We start from the raw sequence: 23,110 nt of genomic DNA, 5'->3' as shown, positions 1-23,110 counted from the left end.
GTCATGATAGGTTGACTAAATGCATATAACCCTTGCAAAAACCAAGTTAGCAAGTTATTCTTCTAATAAACCATGTTAACATAATGTTTAAGTCTTGCTATTATTCAAAAAAGTATTTCCTGAGTATTTTTAACATTTTAGTCTTGCAGTCTACATTGATTTATGTAGTTATCAAAAGCACGTTCCAGATGCTGTCGATACAGCTTAAGTTGAATTGAAGCCAGAAGACATTCCTTTAATGTCTCAAGAATGAATGTCATTGGTTTAAATAAAGGACGCGCTCAATAAAAAGGAGCACATTTCCTAAATGAAACACACCATTTCTCCTGTGAATGATTCACGCCTGGTGAGTCTATGGCCCTCACGGCTCATTGTACATCTTATCCGAATGCTCATCTGTCCTTCAGGCACTGGAAACGAGAGGATGTGAGCCGGATTTTCTATTCTCTTACCGTCACTTACGGCTGTGGGTTATTACAAGCGGATCTGCCGTTCATGGAATGTGGGCGCTTTAAAAAGCCAATAAAAGAATTATACTTAGCTTGAGATAAATCACTCCTGTGACATTTCATTACTAGAAAAGAGACATTTATTGTAATACAGAGCAATGTGTTTTTTTATACATCATAAATAGTATATTAGTTTGTGTTTACAGGTCATAAGTAATAGTGCTGAAATTCAAGGAACAGAAGCTGATTTAAGGGAACGAGAAAACTGCTCCCAGCATCATCCCCCATGAAAAACAGCACACGCTGACGACTTCACAGCCGATCAGGCGACTGTAGTTCATTACTGCGTTTTTCAGCTGGACACACTGAAGATTACCCAGAGCGCACGTCACAGCGCTGACATTTTGATGTTGAAGATTTTGACGACATGGTCGGCACCAGCGCTGGCTAGCTGGACCCAAGCTTGCCCTTCGTTCCTTTCCTGCTCGCCATGTCCTGCCTGGCCCGGCCTTGGCCTCCAGCGCAGCCTCTTCACCACCAGTGTGTGACTCTGACTGTGATGGGTGGTCAAGGAAAGACACAAGCATGGAAGGACGTTGATTCAAGGCAACCCTAATCACCCCTCACACACTTGTCTGGATTTCTCACTTCAGCTCTGCCTGTCCAAATAATTCAAGGGGTGATTATACACTGTCCAATTTAAAAAAATAATACAGGTAGACGAATAAACACACAAATCGATCTTGCTTTTCAGAACTCACTGCAATGCAAGGTGAGCTCTTGAGCTTCTAAGGTGAGTGACTTCTACTAAGAGATACGTGTAAGTGCCTACACTGACGGTTTATCAATTACACCTACAGAAAGAGAGTTTAGCCAGTCGGGACTCAATTCGCTGTGGAGGAGAGAGAGATAGCTAGCGAGAAACAGAATGCACAACACGGCCTGGCCTCTCTCTGACACCTCATTCCCTCTCTTCACGGATCAATGCGGAAGCTGCCCACGGGAGCCCTCCGTATCAACCTGAAGCTTCTCCCGAGCAGCGTGGGCCAGCTCAGATACACGCGGCCCTTTTGTTGTCAATTACACCACCAGCACTGGTTTCTGGGAGGAGGTACGACTGTCTTGTTTGACTTGAGATCATGTCTCTCTCTGAGAAGGAAAGTTGAAGACTGAGAAACATTGAGATTGTTTTTAGGGGCTTGTGAGGCATAATGTGCTTGTCTATTTTGGCTAAACAGCTTTGAAGAACCTGCTCACTTTTGTCATATTTTCTGTGCCGACTGTAGGGCTGCACAATTTAGCCACAAAAAATCATGATTACAAATCAGTAAATACAATTTAATCATTTATAAAATAATTACTATATATTACTAATTACATATATAAAAATACTATTTTTTTATTATTACCAAGTAAAAACTTTAAACAAAATAAGAACTATAACTAGTCTAATATTTCACTGTAAAATAAAAAAATATTGTATTTAAGAAAAAATAATATACTAATTTTACAGTAAAACTGTAAAGGCATAATGTTATAGGCATAATTTTACAGTAAAACTGTAAAATTACTAATATTTATGGCTGTCCAAATTTCTGCTTTTTTAAATGTTAAACCTTCTCACTTTTATTTGGGTGGGAAATTGCAAGAAGCCCTTAAAGCTTCTCTTTAGTTTATACATGTTTCTCATTAGTTTGGAGATTTCAAGAGTATAAAAAAGTGGAGGTAAGAATATGAGCAGAAAAAAGGATACCAAGCATCAGTTTCTCCACATCTGCTCCAGTCTGATCCAGAAGACAGATCCTCTGATGGCCTCCATTTATACAGCACAATCCGCCCATTCTCTAGACCTACAGCCAGCAAATAACTACACACATACATGTATAATTAAGCATTTGTCCCAGATACATGATGTTAATTCTAATGATGGCGTCACATAAAGATCATTGGTTGCAAAATGGTCACCTCTGATCTGAACAGAGAAATGGGCAGATAGACACAGCAGTGGCTGAATCTCCCACATCCAGAACAGAGGAGCAGGGAGTCACGCTTACACCTTCACATTCACCGACACCAGGACCCCAGATGATTACCTACAAACACACACAAGGTCAAATGTCAAAGCTCAGACTGCAGGAGAGAGGTGTACTTATTAGAGAGGTGTTCAATTATTTAAAGTTGCATGCAGTCCTTTCACTCTCATTCAAAAAGGTTTTATACATAAAGAATTGAATAGAACTTCTGAATAATCAAAACTCCGATCATAACAGTAGTCTAATAGCAGTGGTTTTATTTTACATAGAGCAGGTCGCTTCATAGGGGAAGACAGGTCATTGTGATTTTGCCAAATAAGATATGTTACTGGATCAACATTCCTTTGTGAAAATTCCCTAGCTCTAAACCTAACCCTACCCATGACTTATTCCTGAAATCAGATGAACACATGAGGTTTGTAGAAGCCCCTAATCCTGGTTATAAGCTTAAACTTGACATAAACTGAAAACTTGTCCCTCAAATTTGATTGGTTGATTGGAATGTTGTTCCAAGATCAAAAAAGATGTTGATCCAGGAACATGTTGTACTTGGTGAGATCACATTCAACAGGGTGGACATGTTGAGATCACATGACCAGCTGAATACAGCTGCAAGGTCTTTTGGCGAAATTAGCTTGCACTGACTCTAATTGGAGGAATTTTCGGTACAGCATGATTATTTTAAAAATAAGATATTTAAAGTCCCCCTGTAGTCAATCATTTCATCCCCTAAAACTCCTCTTTAATCACCAAAATGACATATTTAAACATGCCTTCATGCCTTAAAATAGCTTGACTGTAACTCTACACCCTTGCCTCATTTAGGATACGCGGTTCTATGAATATGAAAACTAGCCCCGCCTCCACTCACTCACACCAGCTCAGAGATCCACTCGTCGATGATTACACATTGACATGATTGATTACAAGGTAGTTTGTGACGTCAGAAACAGCAGCGATTCCAAGCCGCCTTTTTGAGACTGTCTTTGGTTCTCTGCCGTTTTAAGGAGAAAATACTCAGCAATGGTCTTGACATGAATTTGTACATGGTTTGTCTTAAAGCATATTAAAAACATCAAATAAACATATGAACAACATTAAAAGCTTAATTTTCACCACAGGGGGACTTTAAGATATATTAATAAAATATTAATCAACGGTATATGCCTTTGGTGAAGTGAAACTAACTGTAGGTCTTTCTTTAAAGGTTTAGACGTTATAGTTAGAAATCTATTTTTCAATGGAGATTTTACTTTCGAACTGTTGCACTCTTTATTACCCAACTTTAACTCACCAGTACCTCCATTATATGACATTTTAGTTTTCTACAATGGTATATGTGTAACTGAATACTTTTACATAATGCTGCATTCACACAACTGTGGCCGTACAATTTCAAAACAACTGCCATGGGGACTAGCGCAACACTTGCTGAGTTCAACGTTAAACTGGACCTACCTTCTTGTCTCGACTTGATGTCACAAAGTACTTGCTGTCGGAGCTCCAGTCACATGACCAAATGATGCGTGTGTGAACCGCTGTGTCCTTGCTAGTGTTTGCGTAGAGAGAAAAGCTTGTCTCTGGAAAAAAAAATACAAAAATAGGTAAACCGTAAAAGACAACAAATGTGATGTGATATACACAAAAGAGTATTCACATCTGTATCATTACTAAATTTACATTCACAAAACAGTAAAATGTAGAAACGTTTAGCCTCTGTGCTTGCTCTAATTTCTCTAGACTGAATTTTTGGTCACCCAAAGTCCAGCTATCGAGGTCATCACACTCTGATGATGTCACTTTGGCCAGCGTGTGCCCTGAATACACCAACCGAAACACTGCTAATTTAAGCTCAGGCAGCCACGGATAGATTTCTCCATACATGACACAGCTGGACCGCCATACTGGACTGTTCTCTGATCAGCTGTGACACTGTCTAACCTCTCCACGTCTGCTGCATACAGGCTGAGTAATACCAGCCTCAACGAGAACAGACTGCGGCATGTCTCGTTGATGCCTCGGACACATCACAAAATGGAGAAAGAAAAACAGACGCTCCTCTGGTTACCTTGTGTCAACAGTGATTTAGCCGTGTGCCGTATGCTCAGAATACACGTGAAGAATCGGGTGGCGCAACGGCTGCTAAACGCCAGGAGAATCTTAGTGGGCGAACATCTGAAGTCCCCAATCTCAGTGTTGACAGGGAGAAATGGAGGAAGGTAAAAGCTGTCGATGAGTCGGGAGGTCTATAAACCCTGGAGGAAGCTCTCTGTTAGCATTCACATTCATCTTATTGAACGTTACTTGTGAGGGGTTTTATGTAGGGCTGCACGATTAATCACAATAAAAACTAAATCACAATGTGGCTTAGTGTGGTTATCAAATCGCAAAGGCTAGGATTTAATTGCTTGCATGTTTTAGAGTGAAGCACAACAGTACGCTCTTTTATACGCGAGGAGCTCATGATCTGCTGCAGTTTTCTCAGTCTCTGTCTCAAGAGTGGATCTGTTCTCTCAAACTCATCTCTGCATCTGCTGTGAGTTTGGTTCAATTATAACGTGCATTTGGGAACGCAATATGCACCAACCATCTTCCCAAACTTATAATGAAAAGCTGTTGTCAAAAAAATAAATGCTTTAAGCCAGGGGTCACCAATCTCGGTCCTGGAGGGCCGATGTCCTGCAGGGTTTAGCTCCAACCAGGTCCAACACACCTGCCTGAAAGTTTCTATTATGCCTAGTGAGACTAGCTGAGATTAGCTGGTTCAGGTGTGTTTAATTGGGGTTGGAGCTAAACTCTGCAGGACAGCGGCCCTCCAGGACCGAGATTGGTGACCCATGCTTTAAGGGCTCCCTGCGGTTTTCACCAAATTAAAAGCTCATTGGTTTAATGATTGACAATAAAGAAATTAAGACAGCCATAAACATTAGTATTGTAATTGTACAGTTGTACTGTAAAATAAAAACATTACGGTATTATTTTTCTTAAACACTCAATTATATTACAGTGAATTTATTTTGTTGAATATTTTATTTAATAATAATTATTTTTATTAACCAGTCATTTTGACAATCACAATTTTTTTTGTACAGTCCTATAAACTAGCACAGCAAACCAGGTGGTACAATCAATTTTTGTGTTTATTATTATTACTATAGTAGTTTTCTTAAATGCAGTGAATATGGTAATATTTATTATTTTGTTTCATATTTTTTATTTAATAATATTATCATGATTAATAAGAATATTATTATTATTATTATAGGGATCTCCCAGTCACGTGACCCCTAGCCGCGTGTCAGCCATTTTGACGGAATACATCCGTCAGCTACTCAGTGGCAATGGATCTATTATTAGGGGTGGGCCACCCCTAATAATAGATCCATTGCCGTGGGTAATATATATTATTAGTATATTATTATACTAATAATATAATTACATAAAAACGTTTTGACATTGGGCTACAGTGTGTTAGGTAAATGCATTTACCAGTAACGTTACTGAATCTCTGAAGCTAACTGAGCAATTCCACGGCTCTCTTCTCTACTCTTTACTACTACTTTAATACTGTTTCTAGCTAATGTTGGTTTCACTGCTACAAAAAAAACGTAGAAAATGTAGTCAACCCATACACCATTAGAACCGTGTACTTTTTTTTTTAATTGCCGAAATGAGTGACTGTCACGCTCAATGCGTGACACTTGAGAGCCCTGTTATGTTATGCTGAATGGTAGCGTGCACACACACATTGCGGATTTCTATGGCAACAGTGGATTTATAACATTTGATCCCGAACTCCGAGAAATCATTCATTAGCCTTCGAGGGGACAACTTACCTGATCCAAAATGAAGAGTGCAAAGCTGTGTTGAGTTGGAAGCCAAACAGTAACACCGCCATCAGCGTTTTGCCTGTTTATTGCCGCCAACCACTTATTTCTCCGTTTTTGTTTCTTTTGGGATACGGTATAAAGATATTCCTTTTGTATGATCACGTATCTGATCGCATCCAATTGCACAGCATCGCTCGTGCATGATAGAAATATTTCGCGACGAGCTGTATTATCACCGGCGGTATAGCATTTTCTATTCCGTCAAAATGGCTGCTCCAAATGGCGTGACGTCACGCGGGACGTCCCTATATAGTCATATTAACATTTAAATTATTGGCCACAGGTTTGCTCACCTGTATCAGAGTCAGGGTTTCCACGTCTCCATAATGACCAGGTGCGGTCTCGAGAAACCGCTAACAGAAGGCGTCCGTTTGGGGAGAAGGCCATCTGAGTGATGGTCAGGCTGTGGCAGGGCAGCGACTGAAGCTGTTTCCAGGAACTTGTGCTCCACAGGAGAATGGCAGCATGCTCTGGTTTAGAGGCCTGTGGCATAAGACACATCAAGATCTTTCAAAACCACAGACAAAAATTAAAACATTTCACATTTTCAGCAGAGCTTGTCTTCTTTCTCTAAACCTCAACCCCCCACCCCCACCCCTCCTACATGAAGCGGCTCAGCCAGCAGTGCTATAGGATAAACCTTATGTCCACAGCAAAGTCCTCTGAGCCTGCAGAACCTCCATTTCAGCCCGCCATCAGCCCCACTGCATAAACCTCACAGGCTCCGCTCGAGCGGGAACAATGGCAGGTGACACGCAGAATGTGCTTTCATTCGGAAGGGCTTTGTGTGCGATCAGAGTGGGTTTGGCAGAACCACGGGGGCCAGACCAGGACACAAACCAATGATCTCCCTTCAACTGTCTCAGAATGTGTGTCACAGCGGCCGGAGGGCACGTAAGGCTGGTTACCAGCTCTGATCATGAGAGTTCAATGCGCTTTTAATACGATATGCGGCTCATTACATCGAAGAGAAGGAAAATTAACTTGCATGTGGACATCAGGGGCTAAACTGACACAAGCTTATTAAAAAGGCAAATGATTAAATATTTAAAACCACTTAAGGATCGGTCCAGCTTAATGCATGCATGCTTTCCTGTGTCCTGTTATTACAGTCCACGGCTACATTTGTGTGACACTAATGACCATCTGGTCACCCGTGTGAATGTACCTTACATGCCGAGGCCACTACAGTCTTCGCAGAATCAGACGCCAGACAAAACATCTCGAAGCCGTGCCCGTACCTGCGGAGAGGACACGGAGATAGGGGATGTTAATGAGGGCTCTGTCAGTACCTGCACACAAATAAAGCCTGAGCGCCGTGACAGGTTCACAGAGACAGTCGGGGCGGTGATTCAAACACGACGGATGATTTGTGTGTCAGGGCTGTCGTGAGCTCTCTCCTGTGCTTATGGGAGTGGAAGAAAGCAGTGCGCTCTGGCAGCCATTAGCAGATCTGCTTAGTAATTTCCAGCACTGGATGAATAGCTTGTGAAGCCAGGCTGTCAAAGCTTACAGCTGTGTATGTCAATTATTAGAGTTTATCCAGTGTATCAGGGAAACCGACTTTGAATTCTTATGAGCATGTTGAAATAATGCAAGTCTGTACATTTCAATTGAATGTAAATGCCTTGGGGAAAATTCATATTTAATTGTGAAAAATACCCCATTAAATGTTTAATAATAATTTCACAAATCTTGTTTTGAATAATATGCCCATTATTCCCACCAACCAGTGCAAAATGCCACTGAGCAACCAATTCTGCAATACATTGCAGACAGTTTCAGCAAATGTCAGAGTCGTGTGTCATTTTATGGAATTATTCTCTGCCAGCAAAAACTTAGGCCAGAAAATACTATATGCAAGTAAGCACAGGAACAAATGTTCGGCTAATGCAAAGGCCCTTTGCATTGCTGTGGCGATAACAAACCTCAGTATGCAAGGGTTCGATAGAGACTTCAAATGTCTCTGCTATTAAACTGGATACTATTCAGGTAGCTTGCTAGTAAACATTTGAACACCAAGCTAATCTGCAGCAACACTGTTGCAGTGTTGTTTTTGGTGACTAAAACTATTCAAATAAAGCTAAATTGAAATTAAATAAATATTGCTTGTTGCTTTGGAAACTAACTGAAATAAGTTTAAGTACTACAATGAGTAAAACTAAAAGTGAAATAAAAATTAAAGCTACATAGAAAGATAAAAAAAACTGAATAAAAATGACAAAAGCATATAACAAAATAAAAATTAATAAAAATATGAATAAATACTATAACAGTGTATAAATAATACTAAAATGACACTGAACTGTTATTCCATGACAGCAGTGGACCTGAAAGACTTAACTGATCAAAGAAGACAGTTTACCATGGAAATCTGAGGGAAAAGTAAACATTTGTCTAAAGTGTCTTTTGTGTTGTTAAAGAGCTTATGACATTATGTGTATGATATTATTGTTCAACATTCATAATTAATATTTATTTTTTAAAGCTTTTTGTAGCATAATGATAATTTTAAAGTACCACTGTTCGAAACGCATACATGAAACAATTGTTAAATATCAGTTCTACATATTGGTTATTAGACATTTAAAAATAATTGCTACTGGTTGTTAATTTTTTTTAAATATTATTATTAATAACTAAAACTCGAGAAAGCAACAAACTGTGGTCTGACATTTCAGAACATAACATCGAACTTGCGTAACCTGAATCATTTCTATTCACATACTTGCATACAGTATGTTCCCTGCCTTAGTTTCAATGTAGGAAGTTGAAGAGAGAAAGAAAAAAAAAGGCATTTTACTTAACAATTCTGTCTTTTCTTGTTTAGTGTCAACATACAGGACAAATGGTTGTTCTTGTGAGCTCGAAATACCTATTATGCTGCATTATTTATGTCACACAAGCTGTTTAAACAATAATGTGGTGCAGCATTAGTGCCTGCTGCAAAACATCCAATGAGGGCAGACGCACACAAATGAGAATTGATGGGAGACTCACAGCTTCTGTACCTCTGGCCACAGTGTGTTCTGCAAGAGGTCGTCCTCTGTCGGAGGCTCTGGAAACAAACACACACACAGTCACAAAATATAAACATAGTTAGTATGAGAAATGAGCAGATTCCTATAGACGTATTTTTCAAAAGGCTCATCTTTTCATTTAGCAACAGATACACAGCAGAGCAATTTACTCAAAGCTGTTTGGAACAACAGCAGCTTTATCTACAATTTTCAATGGCCGTTAGCTTTACGACATGGTGTAAATCATATTTAGCTCTCTTTGTGCAAGCCTGAAATAATATTGTCTCATTTAGATACACAGACACTTATGCAAAACATGCCCCAATTGAAATGGAATGGAGACCAGGCGTTTTTTTATTTTTTTATTAATTCATCCCTGGTTTGCTCTTTTATTTTAATTATTTCCCTCTCTGCCCCTCCAGAAGAAGGGAGATGGAGAGAGTGGTATTATTCCATTAACAACTCTGTGTCTGCCTCATTGAGCTCCCCATAGCCCAGAGTCATCAATATTTTAACTTTGCAATTATATAAGCCTTCTTTCTAATTATGATTCCAGATTAAGGAGCTTTTTCAATCAAATTGACAATGTTTGCTACTGTTTGCCCGGAGCAATAGAGGCATAAACCCCCCTGCTTCAACACTCACCCTCCACCCATCCCCCTCATTTGTCTCCAGTATCTCTGATTCATGCCCCAGATACATTAATAAATCAGAGAAAACAGTTTTTAATAACTGCTTGTCACAAATGTAGTGTTTTCTATGAGTAACTCTAGGAGGAATTGTTCAGTTACAGTATCTAACTGGTGATGTTATTCTCACAAGCTTTTAAATATTACCATAAAGCCGTTTGTATATTATATTTTGGCAAAGAACTGCCTACTTAGAGAGAAAGAGGTAATTTCACTAAAACCAAACTATTATTTATTTTTTTTACCACGTAACATTACCCACCACTTGAGAAACACTGGAGTGTATAAAATTGTACGTACCTGTGAGCTTGACGGGATGAAAGTAGGACTCTTTATACTGGTCGGACATGCTATTGAAATCTTTACTGTCCTGTTGAGAGCTCTGTGATGCGAGGTCACCTGTAAACAGATCAGACGCCACAGTAAAGGTTAGCAACTGCCTCACCACTCTCTTAGGATCAGCACAATGCAAATTCTCCTGTGGCCAACGATTTCAAAGGGTTCATACCTTGAAACACTGCCTTGTTGGACAGGCCAAGGGCAGGAGTGCTGGCTCCCTCTGGGAGGTCTGCTATATCCTGAACACCCAGGAGACAGAGCTACACCATAAAACCTCTCTATATAAACCCTTATATACAATCATTTGTTCGTATTGCATTACTAACTGGTAAAATTTTGTCTGAAATGCAAATTAACGTTTTGTATATACGGTTGTATAAAAGCAAAATGCTTGCAATTTTTCTGTATACGAGCACGACTGAGTCACCACGAGACGAGTGACACACAAGATCAACCTGAATGGAGAATGTCATTTATGCCGTCTCATTTACCAACTAATTTAGCTATATATCTAAGAGCATGTGCAAAAACATTAGCATTAGTATAATGGAAAAATGTGAGACTCATCTTAAAATCTCTTGATGATCTAAAACAGCGCAAAGAGTAATTAAAACCGGGGTTTTATTTGACGCATCTAATTAAAGTTTGAAGATGAGATGATTCTAAGTACTTACATTACAGCCCAGCAGTTTCTCCAGAGAGGTGCATGATATGTTAGCCAAGTTCTCCACGAAATTCCGTGGAGCCTTGAACACCCGCAGGACCTTCTCATCAGCACCGGACACAAACAGAAAACGCCCCACCATAGTCAGACACTGCATGTCAAAGCCGTGAATCTGCGGCCTCGAGATCTCGTGCCAAGTAATCTGAAAACACAGAACGAGTTGATCAATCTTCACCATATAAAAAAAAACGGACAGTGTTTGATCAATCAAAAATCAATGGGTTGAAGTGCTGATAGCTGTTTAAACCTGTGAGCATCCTTTTCTCGTCCAGGGTGTAAAGAGTCTAGTGGTTTGGTCTGACCCGACAGTGATGATAAACTCTCCCTCAGGGTCCCAGCTCAAGTCATGCACTGCATTAAAGTGACCCGAAATGGCCACACAAGGCCTCCATTCTCCCTGTGCAACACACAAATCGCCATATTGATTCACCCCATTAACTATAAATCATAATAGACTTCTATTTCACATTTTTATTAGGTAAACAATAATGTCTGCATATAGAGAGTTGTTACTGAAGGATGTTGTCAGTTACATCTGACCTGGTTTCTGTCACAGTGCCAGAGGTGCAGCGCTCCGTGAAAGGCATGAGCCAAAATCATAGAGCCGTCTGGACTCATCTGGCATCCATAGAAACCCAGGGTGTTTCCTCCAACTTCCCCAACACGAACCTTAATTAGGGGTCAACAAGAAATAATGGAGAAATAATTATGCAACCTATCCATATTCTAGTGTACACTACTACACATCAAAACAGAAATGTTCTTGTAACTACTTAAAAATGTCGGTTAAATAAGAAGTATTGATTTTATTTGTTAATCAAGTTAAGTATTGATTAACTTTGTCACAAGTTCGTCGTTCAACCACGTTAGTTGACGTCACAAAGGTGGTAATAACTGGCACTGAATCATTTTGGCAAAATGTAAAAGATTATTTCTGTAAATGAGCAATGCATCTGAGAAGTACTTCGCTATTTTTATTCTCCGTTGTTTTGCCTTATTCCCAGATGTTTGATTCAATCACAGGTTCCCCAAGTCATATTCTGGAGTTCCTTCAGGGTACTAGGGCACATATACACCCGCACTATTCAAAAACGGCACTTTCATTCTCTTGACAAACTAAACTGCGAGTGTAATTTGTATATATGGCATGAATTATATAGATTGTGCTCATTTTGTTCAATAGTATGAGCTATACAAGCCCATGTCATTCTAACAAGAAACTATGGTTCTAACTAATGGTTGAGAGCTGTAATTCCAACCATACAACTTTGCAATGCTGTTCACAAATGTTCATTAGAACTATAAACTCTTTTTGGGGTTCTTTGTTCAATTGATTATATAGAGAGAATGACATTGTGTTGCAGATGTTATTAGTTAATTGCCTGGGCTGGCTAAAATTCAATCCCAAAGAGCAACTTTATAGGTAAACAAAAACCTGGGAACTACACTCTGTTCTCTCTGTCACGTTCTTGATGGTGAGTGTTGTATAAGAGTGGCCTTTGCTGGTGTCACTGCCCCTGATAAACCGGCTGGTCAAGCAGGACGCTAATTACTAGTCATGAATCCTGAGCAATCTGAGTTGAGAGTCTACAGCTGTGCTCCATCTCTGTTAAGTAACAGTCTGAGGACACCAATTAATCAGGCCGACAAGCGAAAAGCACAATGCATGCAAAGAAGAGACTATTAAATGAGAAATAAATCGTGTTTACTTCCTTTGAATGCATTAATGTGATGCTAAACGTAATCAAGCACACATTAAATCAAATATGAGCCTCGGAAGGCTAGGAGACAAAATGGTCACATGAAGAATGAATCCGTGTAAACTCCCCTGACTGGGCTGGGCTATGAATACCAAAGCACTGTAATTGTTTTTCAGCAAACTGTAGCGCGGCTTGCCCTCTGTCTGGCCCGTGTCTAACATGCTTAATGCAGCTCGAGTGTCTCACGGTAATAGGGGAAGTGAGTCGTGCAACAGAGCAAGCGGTAACATTGTATAAAACAAGATAATTAGTCCTGATTATGCCATCAGCGATAACCTGCCTCTACATTTATTTATGGTTGTGTGCAAGCTAAGACTGATGCTCCAGCCTCAACATCTGCATTACCAATACACACTGAAAGGGTTAAGAAATAATTTTGTAGTTTCATCTAAATACACGTACGGCTGTGAAAAGCAGGTATGAAAATTTCAGTTGACACTTGACAGGCATCACAATGGTGTATCCTGTTGACCTTGAGCAGGACGAGACACTTCCAGCAGCCGTGTTAAGAGCAGCGGTGATCCCTCGCGCTCAGGGGTGTCACCGCTCAATGATTCACAGTCTCTTGTCATGCCCAGCAGAGCATGTCTCAAAGATATTGCCAGATCAGGTGGCAAGCTTAAGCTCTTCATCAAAACGACAACACTAGATGGACAAATCAGCTATCTAACACTGAGATTTTAACAATGCCACAAGGCATGCAGGACAGTTCAGACAGAGCCATGTTGGCTGGAAAACACGGATTTAAACCTAAATCCACAAACTACCAAACGTAAGGGCTATCAATGCATCGGTATACGTCAATAGTGAGGCATGCCCTGCACAAGCATATCCTACGCTACGGAGTGAATATGGCGGAACTAATGACTGCGATAAAGAGAGCCCTTCACTTTGAATGGCACGGATCTCTGCGAGCTATTCTGGAAAGAGTGATGCAACATTAACCAGATTGATTTTGAATTCCATCCACATGGCTACTCGTATATCACGGTCAAATCTCATGGGTAAAATGTGCAATCACTCTTGTTTAGGGATGGAACACTGATATGGATCTGTGGCAAAATGTGTGTTGTAACACAACCACAAAGTTTGGGACAGTAGAAAAGAAAACAATGCGGGGAACCACGAAACTCGTCATGAGGTTAATATTCTGGAAATTAACAGCACCTCAGTACTACATCAGGTCATGTGTGAATGATGTGGCCTAGAAGTTAAAAGATCTGGGCTGGTAACAACGGCAAGGCAGCAGATTTGATTCTAAAATATAACGTTTAAAAAAAATGGGTACATGTAGGTTTGAAGCCCACCAGAAGCAATCCATTAACTATCAGCATTATTCCCTTGAAAGTTACTTAGCGCAGGCTGTTACAGGGTGATTTAATAAGTATACTGCAAGTCACTGTGGATAAAAGCGTTTGCTAAATGACTACTTGGATTATCTTGCACTTTATCTTACAAGATAAAGGTAATCGCTACCGGACAAACTAATGCTTTACTCATAGTTTCATTCCTGTATAGATGGGAGATTCATGAAGCTTAAAGTGAGCAAAGCAACAATGATGGATACTGAGGCAAGCTCAATAGTATGCCAGCTGGAGGTGTGTGTGGGTCATGATGAGGTCTAGATGTTTAAGATCTATAATCATAATCCATCCATTCTCCATGGTCTATCAGAGAGAACAAACCATTAGCACAACAGAGTCTCAGTACCCACCCCACACAGTTCATGACTTATTAGGAGGGTGTACTTTACCCAGCGGTTTGCCAGCCACTCCACACCAAAGCAGTTCTCTACTAAATCTGACCAATTAGTCTAATCATTATGGAGAAGACTTTTCTTTGTAGATGTGTTAATTAGCCAAAGCGATGTTGGTCATTTTCTGCTTAGTAGGGCACTGGCAGTCAGTCAATAACTGTGCAATGAAGGCAAGTTTTAGATATCCACAAATATGTCAGTTTATGTTAAGTAATTAGCACAGGCCTTTTCGCACCAAAACTATAGCAAAGATAGGGGTGAGCAATATGACCAATATTTATTACTTTAATGTTTATACTTATTTCACAATATGAGATTTCATTTCAAGATAACAATACATATCGTATCACAAAACAGTTCTTTTCATTATTTTAGTTTTGTTATTTAATATTAGCCTGGGTTTCCCCATGCTGCCTTGTGCGCAGCGCTATTTTATTCACGCTGCTAGGCAGCCTGGATTCCATGGACCAGATTTTCGCCTCAGCGAGGGGACCAATCACAGAACGGAGAGGGAGCAGCAAGACGATGACGACATCTCTGACCCATCGTCTTCTTCCTCGTCTAATTTCTGTCGCACTACATACGTCATCTGGTATAATTGAAACGATTGGCTATGAGCTACGTACAGGACATTTGATAGACATTCGTAGCACGCAATAAACGGCTCTGGGCATTCGTAAACCACGCCTCAAATACGAGAAAATGAACATGTGGTTCCCAGACCCACGTCTCAATGAGACGAGGTCTGACGTTAGCCAGCCTAATTAAATATAAGAATAAAGATGCAAATGACAAACAATAGGACAAATACAATACAGTAAGAAATACTGTATTGTATACAGAAATTGAATCAAATGTAAATATAAAACACTGCAAAGTCTTCACTTAAATTCAGATTATTCTTTATTCAGTCAAGAGCAGTGAGTGATTTTCTCTGTCTTTTGTTTTGTGATTAACATTAATGACACAGACTGCAACAGGAATATTAGTCTGCTGTCAATTCATACGTTTCTTTATCACTCTAAAGTGATATATTTACATACCACGACACAAACTATATAGCAAAATCTCTAATGATAGACACCGATAAGACTATATTATCACCACAATATATATAACATACCGCCCAGCTCTAAGCAAAGCTAATGTGAATAGTGGGATTTAATCAAAGATCAGCAGCAAAAACAATCAGTAAATAAAGTGAGATTAAGTCCAAAAAATGCCTCTGCCTTATTTAATTTATTATGTAATTGTTTGCATAAAGTGCTGTGTTTGTATTTCCTATTAAAAAAAAATGTGAAATATGTCTCTAAATTAGTTAATAATTAATTATAATTAAGCTTATACTATTGACCCGACTTGCTTCATCCTCTGCAAAAAATTATAATAATTCTACACACTCACAAAATCGTTGCTTGTCATCAGCTAAATGTTCACTCCTGGTGTAAATTGCTACACAGGAAACCATTGTGTCTATTCAAAATCTATTTTGACAAATATGTATGTTTAGTGTGAAAGGGCCTTTATGCTATAAGCTTATCAGTTTTAGTTTTGTTTTTTTCAAGTGCACAAATTAAAATATGAATCCCCATTTATGAGCACATATTATATCTGTTTATTCTGTTACTTATCTCTTAGCCTGAACTAAAGCCGTGGTATGTAAGAAAGGATGTATGAAAACCCACATTTATTTCCTTAGTCTCCATGAATCTGTCAGTTCAAAGGCTCTCATCCACATCTGATAACCCAGTTCACACCTACCTCATATCGTATGCTCTTTACGACTCAATACAGAAGACACACGCAGTGCAGAAATAACAGATGTGGAACAACAGCACTGCATCCAGGTACAACACAAGACCTGAAATCAACCTCTCTCTTCTTACAACTACAGCTCACAGCCTTTCATTTTTAATTGGACATACCTTAGTATGACAAAACACGTGCATCATCATACTAGAACGCCTCAAGTGGCAGAATCAGGAGGAGCCATTAATCTGAACCCAGAGACCTTTGTCTGTGTGCCAACATCAAAGAGACTCCCTCTTATTAATCAACCACACAGCCGATGCGGTTATCTGCTGTGGCAATGCCGATCAAAACCTTTTATTACAACAGATGTCCCGATTTAAGGTTATCTGAGGTATCGCCATCCCATTTTTGAGAGGAACTCACAATTCATTCACAGTCCCTCACACAGTTAGCCGAAAAAGGGCAGATATATCCCGCATGACCCAGAGCAGAAACATTTTCATTGCTTGTGCATTTTGCATTTTCAAAAATGCAAAATGCATCTTCATAACATTTTCATTGCTTGTATTTTGTCAATTGCTTTGTTAATTGCTTGTTTATGTTTGCAAAGCACTTTGCATTCCATCAGATTTGTTTGAAAGGTGCTATATAAATACTTAAAAACAACAATGCACACTGTGGTTTAACACAGTGGTTCTCAACTGGTTTGGCCATGGGACCCACATTTCCCCATGGTCATTAAGCCGTGAACCAAATTTTTAAGAATTTCAACCAAGCACATTTATTTCTCAAAAATGATTGACACACACAAGTACCATCCCGCTTTACTTAGAATTTCCCTAACACCGATGAATAAACAGTATTATAAGTAAGGCTGTTAAATAGCAGTCCGAAACTAGTTTTTGTTAATACAATAAAGTTATTAAACCAAGTCTCTGACTCTCGGACCATCAGTACTGGTTCCCCCAAGGCTTTAACTAACAGCTGCACCTCCAGTCACCAATCCGTTGCGAATGACACCACCTTCATTGGGCTCATTTCTGAGAGGGATGAGTCTGCCTACAGGTGTGAGATTGACTATTTGGTGGCCTGGTGCAGTCAGAACAACCTGGAGCTTAATGCTGAGAAACAGTGCGGAGATGGTGGTAGATTTCAGGACTGTTCAAGCCACAAGTAGTTTCTTTCCATCCACAACTTACTTTATTATTATTATATTATATTATTTTATTATTATACTCAGGATCCACCATGGTCTCTTATCCACCTCTTGGGACATTACCATTACATATTAACAAAAAACCCAGCATTATTGTCTCATATGGGTTACATTAACACACATAACTCAGAGAGCTATACTGCAGCTTCTTACTTCAAACTGTGAGAATTTACACTGCTCCTCTTTTTATTTTTCTATTTGTTTTATATTTTTTTATATTTATGCTCATAGTAAACCCACGGTACTTGGCGTGATTCAGAATCTGATTCTAAAAGTACATAATGCCTTCCAATCCACCTTCTATTTTTTTTTTCCAATGACAGTATTTATTTAGTAGTAAACAAGGTGACTTTACCAGCTCCACCCACACGCCCGAATCCTCCTCTGGCCCCCATAAAATCATGGTTTTGTCCATTGAGGCAGAGAGCAGCTTCAGGGGCTGTTCCACTGAGTCACCTGCAGGGGGAGACAAGTAACAACACAGGCAGAGACAGGATAAATACAAAAAGGTAATACAAACAAAATAATACATTGTCAACAGGTAATTAATTTCACAGCACATTACAGTTAAATTATGACAATAAATCAAATGAAAACATTCAGGAATACCTTTGACGCATGGAGGTTGCCAGTGAATTCCATAAACCCAGTTTTCATGTCCAGCCAACACCGTTTCAAGAGTCACAGCAAATTCTAGAGCACAAACATGGAGAAAAAAATAAACATAAGTTATGACAGTAATACAGTATGTCTTTATTTATCGGTGAGGGGCAAATTGTTATCCTTGCACATTTTTCTTTACTGACGAAATAAACTCTTTACTAGCCAGTCAATTTTTGCATTTAGGTCCTGGCAAGGTCATTTTTGGACTCTGATTACAAAACAACGGATACGCAATCCTTGATTTTAAGTATCTATAAACCAAGACAGGGTTTCAAAACTAAAAAGAGAATCAAGCAACTATTCAACTGAACAATAACCAATTTCTATAAGTCATCACACAACTAAATTACAATCGAGCAAAGCCTCCAGCCTCACCATCTCCAGACACTTGAAAGATGTTCTCCTTCATTTTAATAACAGCGTCAGTGTGATGGTCCGGTTCAGCCACAGTCTTGGCAAACAGTCTCCACACTCTGATCAGACAGTCCTGAGAACAGCTGGCTAGCCAGAGCTCTCCATCTATTCAGCAGTTGAAACACAAGTAAAGTAAAAGTAGTATGTGTAGTAGTAAAATTAGTAGACAAAGTAGTATGTGATGCTTTCCCGGTTAAATATTGAAATCCTTGGGGGGAAAAAAAACATTTAAAATCCTTAGACCTTTTTCACTGCCATTACTGTATCATATGTATTAAATGGGTCTTTGATTTGGATGGGACATGTATCTTTTTAATAAATAGCCAATACAAATAATAATATAGTTTACATCTTTTACTTATTAACAAGTAGTCAATGTGGTCAACTTCTGGTTGGTACCTGGATAGGAGGGACAGTCTACAAAGCATTCTGTTGGAGTCGTTTATATTTGTTTTCCCAGAAGGCTTTTAAATTTTAAATATGTTTATCATTTAATATCTTAGCTAGGATTACCTAACAGCTACCAGACATTTATTACCGTTCAAAAGTTCAGGTCGGTAAGATTTTCAAAATGTTTTTGAAAGAAGAATCTTATGCACATCAAAAATGCATTTATTCGATTAAAAATAATAATAAAAATAATAAGTAAAAACAGTAATGCTGGGAAATAGCATTGCAATTTACTGTTTTCAATTTTACATATTCTATTTTTTTTATTTTACAATGTAATTTATTCCTGTGATGCAAGTCCAATATTTTTTAATATTTTTGTGGAAACCTTGATACATGTTTTCAGGATTCTTTAATGAACATCATCCATTTGAAATAGAAATCTTTTGTAACATTATAAATTTCTTTACTGTCACTTTTGATCAATTTAAGCGTGTACGAGTACAAGTATAAATGTCTTTAAAAATAATTGTTCTGACATCAATTCTACAAAGGTTAAGTTTAGTTTTGTTGTGTCTATCAAGGTAATTATTTATTATCAAATATATAATTTCAACCACACTAAATATATTTTCTTCCTAAGCACATTTATTCCATTCAGAAGTCCAACCTTTCGTGGCCCACTCCACACATCGGACCCAATCCTCATGTCCAGTCAGGGTCAGAAGCCTCTGAAACTAAACACAACCACAGTTAACATTCACACACCCACATGACATGCAAAATATGAACAGATTTTACAGCATTAATATAAAGTAAAGACACCTCAGTCTTACCTGTCCACTGAGCTGCACATACAGGTGAACTCTGCTGTCATCTCCCCCACAGGCCAGCACTGGAACTGCAAGATATGGAATTATCCTCCTCATTCACATGGACATATGAGGCAGACAAGAGACTAAGTCTATTCACGCCATCTAGAAGTAAAATACAGCTACAGACCAGACGTGAATAATGTAAGAGGGCAGGCTAACGTCGCCCCAGGACATTTTTTAAAGCACTGAATGAGATTTTAACCTGTGATAGGGATGAACAGTCCTGCAAATCAACACGGAGCTCCAGGCACAGCTTACCTCTGCTGCCTGGCAACAGCACCAAGGACACATCCATCATGAACCCACTCCCAAAAGACACGGTCTGGAGGCATTCAGCTAATGAAGAGAGAACAAACACCAGAAATAACCCGTCTAACTCATAATGAATCCTTATGAAAAAAATAACAACTTGTTATTTTAAAGTAGGGTATTGATATTAAATGAGCTTTCATTTATAGTTTGAGCTCTTAATTCTTAAATCTTAATCTTCATTGATGTTTAGGGAGAGACTTAAAGTTAAGACACATTTCCTTCATGATTAGCCTCTTCTTTATACTTATGTAAATGTGACTTGTCTAAAGTCACTGAATACATGACATGCTCACATGTATTAGATATAGACATATTAAACATATTGAATATATACAAATGCACTACCATTCAAAAGATTGTGGTTGGTGTGATTTCTTTTGTTGATTTAAAAAAAAGTATCTTATGCTCAGCAAGGCAGCATTTATTTGATAATAATATACAGAAATAACTATAATATTGTGAAATATTATTACAATTAAAAATAATGTAATTTAAAAGGTAATTTATTCCTGTGATGCAAAGCTGATTTTCAGCATCATTACTCCAGTCTTCAGTGTCACATGGTCCTACATAAATCATTCAAATATGCTGATTTGCAGCTCAAGAAACATTTCTTATTCTTATCACAGTTTAAAACAGTTATGCTGCTTAAAATGTTTGAGATACGTTGTATCAGGATTATTTGAAATATTTAGAATGTTTCTGTTTGATGTACTATTTAATCTCTGTTGTTCTTGGTCGCAATCCATAGCAAATTCGACTATCACTATGATGACAAATTTGCACTGAATTTGAATTAAGGGCTAGTTATCATTTACAAGAACCGACCAGCAGATGTCAGGCTTGGAGAATTGGAAAAATCCTCAGACACTTATTAAAAAAATACATTAATAGATTGAGTACTTTCAATCCACAGTCTCATGAACTGATAGCTAACTTCTTATTTTACCTGTATCAGAGGTGCATGTCCAGAGTTTAACAGTGGAGTCAGATGATGCTGAGGCCACCAGTAAGTGAGAGGAGGACAGAGACACGGCGTCCACTGCACACACGGGCCCTGAGTGTCCTGAACACACTGCACATGCTGTGAACTGAGCAAAGAGGGACAAACTCAACTCAAATCACTAGAAGAAGTGCTCATATAAGCTTTTATGATTATCCATTTATAGACAAATATACCAGAAGATAAGTTACTTCACAGAATATATATATATATATATATATATATATATATATATAATTGACACTGACAATGATAATTGGCTGGGTCATTGCTTTACTGTAATAAAATTATTTATTTATAAGAATCAATTATATTTATGCATTTTAAACTAATTTAATTTTTTAATAGATTATATATTTATTTTATATTTTTTAGTTTTAGTTTTTTTAATCCATTTATTTTAATCTAATTGAACTATTTTCATAATATATAGACATATATTACAGTTTTTCTCTAGAATTTTTCCACTGGCTTTCCACAAGCATCACTATGGATGTGTTGCAATATTTATAAATATTTGACTACATAACTGTTTACTTTTTAAAATAGGTTTAATATTTGTGTCGCATGTAATATTGTTTGTGTTATATTTTTTTCCGGCACCAAGGAAAGCATTTCCTAATTTCATTGTACGTGAGTATAATGACAATAAAAGCTTTCTATTCTATTTGGCTGCTATTCCAAAGATAAAACAAAACACTATAGATGGAAAGTGATACTGAGAGCATAGAACCAGAGTACATGGTTTTAAAACAAAATGGCAACATCAGTTCTAGTAAATTTATGTAAAATTAAAAAAAAAATTATTGTAAAAATGAAAAAATAAATAATCTTTAAAGGTTGCTGATTTAAGATTTTATAATATATTAAGAAAAAACTATACAATGAAAAAAAAGTACTGCATAACAAAAAGGACCCAATTATGTTGTCAGCAAAAGTATTTTTATTTATCGTTATTGGAAACACATACCTTCCCATCCAGCTTATCCCAAACAATAACATTATTATCTGACCCACCAGATACCAGCTGGGTTTCCGGACCTACAGAAACAGACAGCTTACATTTCTACAGGTTCCTTTGTTTTTATTGTCTCTGGCCGTGACAGAAAGTTTAAATATAATGTCTATATGCATAAAGATAATTTATTAATGATGGTTTAAGTCAAATACTTACTGCAATCTTGTTTATGAACCCACTGGACAGCATTCACCCTTCCAGTATGTTTATTAAGCAACTCGACAATCCTTATTTCCTGATGACAATCAATAATAAATAAAATTAGGGTGAAACAAACCTGTCACAGTATCAGTGACCTGTCACATCTTATTTGACAGTTCACTAAACACATTTACTGTTGAACTGCTTTATCAGAAGGAACACTTACATAGCTTTGAGTTTTAAGTTTGCATATAATTGCATTAAAGAATCGGAACATGTGTAAGTATATAATGTAAGTGTAACAATAATATGCCACAGTGCATCAGCATCGATTCAACTAAAGTAAATAATCAATCAGACGGTACCTGTGGATTATAAAGGGCAACTGAATTGCATGTCCCAAATGCGACGAGACCTCCTCTGCCCCAAGACACAACATTTGGAGTGCGATTAGCACAACAAGCGACATGACATGTGTCCATTACAGGCGCTGACATCTTCGACGCTGCTGTGTGTTACAGTTAAAAAGAACCGGGAGAATATGCCATGATAGTAGTTCCTGAAATATTGAGTATAAATAGGTTTCTCTAGTGATACAGTTTTGAATGGGATTGAAAAACAATTGGTATACATGTATTATTGTATAAAGTAAATACGCACGACACA

At 38.1% G+C, this 23,110-nt stretch overlaps 1 protein-coding gene across 1 annotated transcript; it reads right to left on the bottom strand.

Annotated features, from left to right (window-relative positions):
* Nucleotides 1–571: 571 nt before the first annotated feature.
* Nucleotides 572–23,012, bottom strand: elp2 (elongator acetyltransferase complex subunit 2). The gene is made up of 22 exons (XM_077196189.1): nt 22,810–23,012; nt 22,460–22,538; nt 22,256–22,326; nt 21,232–21,373; nt 20,229–20,306; nt 19,932–19,996; nt 19,766–19,832; nt 18,667–18,810; nt 18,238–18,321; nt 17,984–18,084; nt 11,685–11,813; nt 11,392–11,541; nt 11,095–11,286; nt 10,590–10,659; nt 10,382–10,480; nt 9,373–9,430; nt 7,541–7,613; nt 6,666–6,855; nt 3,941–4,062; nt 2,415–2,542; nt 2,203–2,316; nt 572–1,003 (listed from the first exon to the last, which is right to left on the bottom strand). Exons 1-22 carry the CDS (start codon nt 22,939–22,941, stop codon nt 838–840), a joined length of 2,454 nt encoding a protein of 817 aa, XP_077052304.1. The 5' UTR covers nt 22,942–23,012; the 3' UTR covers nt 572–837.
* Between the last annotated feature and the right edge of the window lie 98 nt (nt 23,013–23,110).

This window comes from Siphateles boraxobius, unplaced genomic scaffold (genome assembly GCF_051911475.1).
Source record: "Siphateles boraxobius isolate OS27281-9 unplaced genomic scaffold, OSU_SipBor_1 35, whole genome shotgun sequence".
NCBI classification, from domain to species: domain Eukaryota; kingdom Metazoa; phylum Chordata; class Actinopteri; order Cypriniformes; family Leuciscidae; genus Siphateles; species Siphateles boraxobius.
Note: the sequence above shows the minus strand (reverse complement) of the source record. Positions and strands in the feature narration are given on the sequence as shown.

Excerpts from the sequence above, each read along its gene's own strand:
- elp2 (XM_077196189.1), bottom strand. The coding sequence starts at position 22,941 with ATGTCAGCGCCTGTAATGGACACATGTCATGTCGCTTGTTGTGCTAAT. Across the intron at positions 2,543-3,940 it reads CATCAAGTCGAGACAAGAAG|GTAATCATCTGGGGTCCTGG; the intron begins GTAGGTCCAGTT and ends GTGTGTTTGTAG. Across the intron at positions 2,317-2,414 it reads TTTCTCTGTTCAGATCAGAG|TTATTTGCTGGCTGTAGGTC; the intron begins GTGACCATTTTG and ends GTATGTGTGTAG.